At 41.5% G+C, this 3927-nt stretch overlaps 1 protein-coding gene across 3 annotated transcripts in view; it reads left to right on the plus strand.

Moving 5' to 3' along the window:
* furinb (furin (paired basic amino acid cleaving enzyme) b) overlaps nt 1-3927 on the plus strand; it is a 102715-nt gene that overhangs the window by 92714 nt on the left and 6074 nt on the right. For all 3 annotated transcript variants that reach the window (XM_086298236.1, XM_086298237.1, XM_086298238.1), the window contains exons 12-15: nt 1331-1448; nt 1676-1855; nt 2070-2197; nt 2760-2888. In XM_086298236.1, the coding sequence (XP_086154362.1) occupies nt 1331-1448; nt 1676-1855; nt 2070-2197; nt 2760-2888 (555 nt within the window). The remainder of the gene's footprint in view (nt 1-1330; nt 1449-1675; nt 1856-2069; nt 2198-2759; nt 2889-3927) is intronic.

Consider the following 3927-nt stretch of genomic DNA (forward strand, 5'->3'; position numbering starts at 1 on the left):
TTAAGATTATGACTTTTACATTCAGGGCTTTGCATGGACAAGCACCAACATACATCAGAGATTTCTTACATCCATACATCCCCAACAGGTCCCTGAGGTCATGTGATCAGGGCTTGCTGGTTGTCCATCACACAAGGCTAAATAACTAAAGATGACAGAGCTTTTGTAGCTGTGGCCCCCAGACTCTGGAACTATCTCCCTTTGAGTTTGAGATCTGTGGACTGAGTGGTTTCTTTTAAAAAAAGAAGAAGAAGAAGTTAAAAACTCATCTTTTTAAACTTGATTTTATGTTTTTGGCTTCAGTGAAGCACTTTGTGATTTTATCTTGAAAGATGCTATATAAATAAAATTTTATATTACTTATACTTTACTTAGATGAATACATTCAGAATTTCTAGTTCATTTCTTGTGTACTGCTTTAAGAATAAACATAAATGTTTGTCTTTAGGTTTCATGCACTTAGCGTCTAGTTCATAGATGCTCAATTAGTCCTTTTTAAAAAGTAAAACTTGTTTCTATTCGATTAAAGCAGCAATGTTGGCATTCTGTTAGAAACAGTCACACTGGCCAACAGCCAGAAACAGACTTTGAAGAACAACCTGCATTATCTTTTCTGCTAAAGTGTACTTCCTACCAAACTGACACGCATGAACATGCTATGTTTTGCAGCTTATCTTGTTGGAACAGCCGTGAAACATTTACCCAGAAAGTTTTCTGTTGGCATTAGTTTGCAGGGTAGATACTGTAGCCGATAAACATACATACAGATCTTCATTTAGGTGATGGTGTGGTCCCAGCTACACACTGTTTGTCTGCGGCCTGTAGGCTAAAGAATTAGTCTGACTTTGTCTTCCATTCCCTGCCAAGGTTCAGTCTGCCAGCTGCTGTCGTTCATCCACAGAAAGCCATCTGAGACATAGAGAAACTTTTCTGACATTGCCCCAAAGACCCTTTCCCTCCTTTTTAATGATAAAAAAAAAAGAAAATATGATAGGCTGGATAAACCTGTTTATATTATTACTGACTGTCGGTGACAGTTGGACTGTTAAATCCCTGCTGTTTTTAATCACATTTATGGTAAATGGTAAATGGCCTGTATTTGTATAGCGCTTTACTAGTCCCTAAGGACCCCAAAGCACTTTACACATCCAGTCACCCACCCATTCACACACACATTCACACACTGGTTTATGTTCTCAGGCACAGATGAAGTATTGCTGTAGAGAGGATTGTTTGATTGTAATTTCTGTCACTCTGTGCTGCTATCTCATAACCACCACCCACAAAACTGCCATCCGCTCCCTATCCCTCCATTTTGTTTCCTCCACAGTGAGTCATTCGTACGGTTATGGGCTCCTGGATACAGGTGCTCTGGTGGCGTTGGCACAGAATTGGACATCAGTGGGACCGCAGCACCAGTGTGTTAACACGATGCTTTCAGAACCAAGGTTAGAAGGATGACTTAGAGCATGTGTGTGTGGGTTTGTCTGTAAAAAGAGTTTCACCATTATTACAAAGACTTCCTGTTCTATCATATCTCTGACCCTGATGGATGTCGCTGCATTCTCCTCCAAGCCGGGGAGGTCGCTTAAGTTTAAAGCACAGTGCTGTTCGGTGTCCATTTCTGCTTCCACACAACATTAACCACTCTGCCCGCCACTTGTCAAACCTGCAGAGACATCGGGAACAAACTGGTGTTCAGCAAGAGCGTGGATGCCTGCTGGGGACGACCAGAGCATGTCAGCTCCCTGGAACACATTCAGGCTCGCCTCACTCTCTCCTACAACCAGAGAGGAAAATTGGCCATTCATCTCATCAGCCCGCTGGGTACACACTCCACCCTGCTGTTCCCCAGGTACACAGTAAAAAAACAGGACAACAGCAGCCAGGTCCTAATATAAATCTCTCTTTTTCTGTGCCACACACAGACAAATAATGTGCGTGTCCCTCGGTTTTACTTCGGCACACATGCTCCCAGAGGCGTATTCTCTGAGTCAAATACTCAGAATATGCCTGCTTTCAGATGCAGGGAAAAAACACCAACATGTCCTCTCTTTTTATTTATTCAGGCCCAATGACTTCTCCTCAGAGGGTTTCAATGATTGGGCCTTTATGACCACACACTCATGGGACGAAGACCCTCAAGGAGAGTGGACCCTGGAGATAGAAAATGTAGCACCTAATGGACGTGACTATGGTAACCTAACTCATCTTCATTAATTGCCCGGACTGGTCGCATCACATCAAACCTTCTTCCGTTCCAGCATTATCTTATGTATTTCCATGCTTCTCTTAGTAGCCTCTCTGCAGTTCTTCCTTTTCTCTCCTTTTCTAACGGTCTATAACAGTTTTGGTTCCAGCAGAGAGGCACTTAGAAACTGCTCCAGATTAAAAGTTAAGAGTCTCTGGGCAGAGAACGATTCTTCAGTGTCTTGAGAATGTTTTTCTTTCCAACAACTGGGCTGCACTTTAGCTCTAAAAGCAAATGGCAGCACACCCTGACAGAAAGAGTTGCCATGTTTTCCAGTAGATTTGTTTTCTCTGAGCAGCAGAGGGAAACGAGAGAAACACCTCTCTTTCTCTGCTGCTGTTGATCCTCCTCCACTGTTGTTTGGGCCACTCACATCACTCGTTTCCTGTCTTTCCACCCCCATATCCTCTTCTCAGCCAGTTCACTCTGTTCCCTCTTTGAGAAGTGCTAAATTGATATTCTCTTTCACCACTTACACCTCCACTCTCTCTGCCTCTGTTCTCCTCAGGTGTGTTGAGTCAATTCACCCTCATCCTGTGGGGTACTGGGCCCAGCATAGTCAACCCCTCGTCCCCTGACTTCCCTCGGCCGTCCAACAACAGCTGCAAGACATTCGATGCCCAGCAGATCTGTATCGGTGAGATCGATCGGCCTTTCACTGTCACGCATGAGCCACTTAGGTTGAATAGATTCATTTGTATTGGCGCCGGCATACAGTCATTGTTACCAAACAGGCTTTGGGTCAGACTGTGTTGAGCATTTCAGTTTGTGAAAAGTGAATGTTGTGAATACAAATTGGCAATTTACAAGCCTCTTGCGCATCTGTTTATGTGCGCACAATGAATACGCACGTTGCCATATGTCATATCAAAGAGTGGAACGTATTGCGAGCAGCAGGGGAGATTTAAACTGCGCCAGTGCCTCAGGTGCATGTTGTCAGCAAGGATGACTTCCTCAGTGAAAAGCAGACGAAGTCAAAAATTATTTTATGTTTCGAGTCAGGCGCTTTCCTCTTAATCATTTTAGACATTTCAAAAATTTCAGTAAAATCAACATTACAGTTATTACTGCTTTTATTTCATTTCCTCAGTTGCCTGCTAATTTCCCTCAAATTAAGTCTAAGGTTCTGACTGCAGAAACCGACAAAGGACAAAAGGAGTAAATACTGAAATAATTGTTAACACTTATTTTTTTTGCCTGTTTGTGTTCTTTTGTAAATTAGCTGTCTTAGGGTAGAATATATTTCATATTTATTTATGGTTTTTATAGACTAAAGATGCTTTATAGCTTCTTTATCTCATTAACAAGTAAGAAATGTAGTTCCAATTAATTACATGCAGTGACATAGATATGGACTGTAATTAATCCCACACTGGTGAAATTCACTTGTGCGCAGGGGACAGGGTGAAAAAGATATATTAGAAAAATAAAAATAGGAAAAATGGTGTACAAAAAAATGCCAAAATACTATACTGTGTACAAATGATTACTATATACAGTAAAAATACACAGTGCAGTGGGAGTGATAATAATACACAAATATATATATATTTTTTTTTAAACAGTGTTTGACGGTATGTGGTTCAAAGTTCAGAAATCATTTGTAGGTCTTATTTTCATTGTGTTTTTGACATAAACGCCCTCTTGACTAATTAATCTGCCCCCTCTCCATCCAG

Source organism: Aulonocara sp. 'chitande type north' Nkhata Bay, linkage group LG7 (genome assembly GCF_057382095.1).
Source record: "Aulonocara sp. 'chitande type north' Nkhata Bay isolate Kocher_YH1m ecotype deep benthic linkage group LG7, A_spYH_male_GT1.1, whole genome shotgun sequence".
NCBI classification, from domain to species: domain Eukaryota; kingdom Metazoa; phylum Chordata; class Actinopteri; order Cichliformes; family Cichlidae; genus Aulonocara; species Aulonocara sp. 'chitande type north' Nkhata Bay.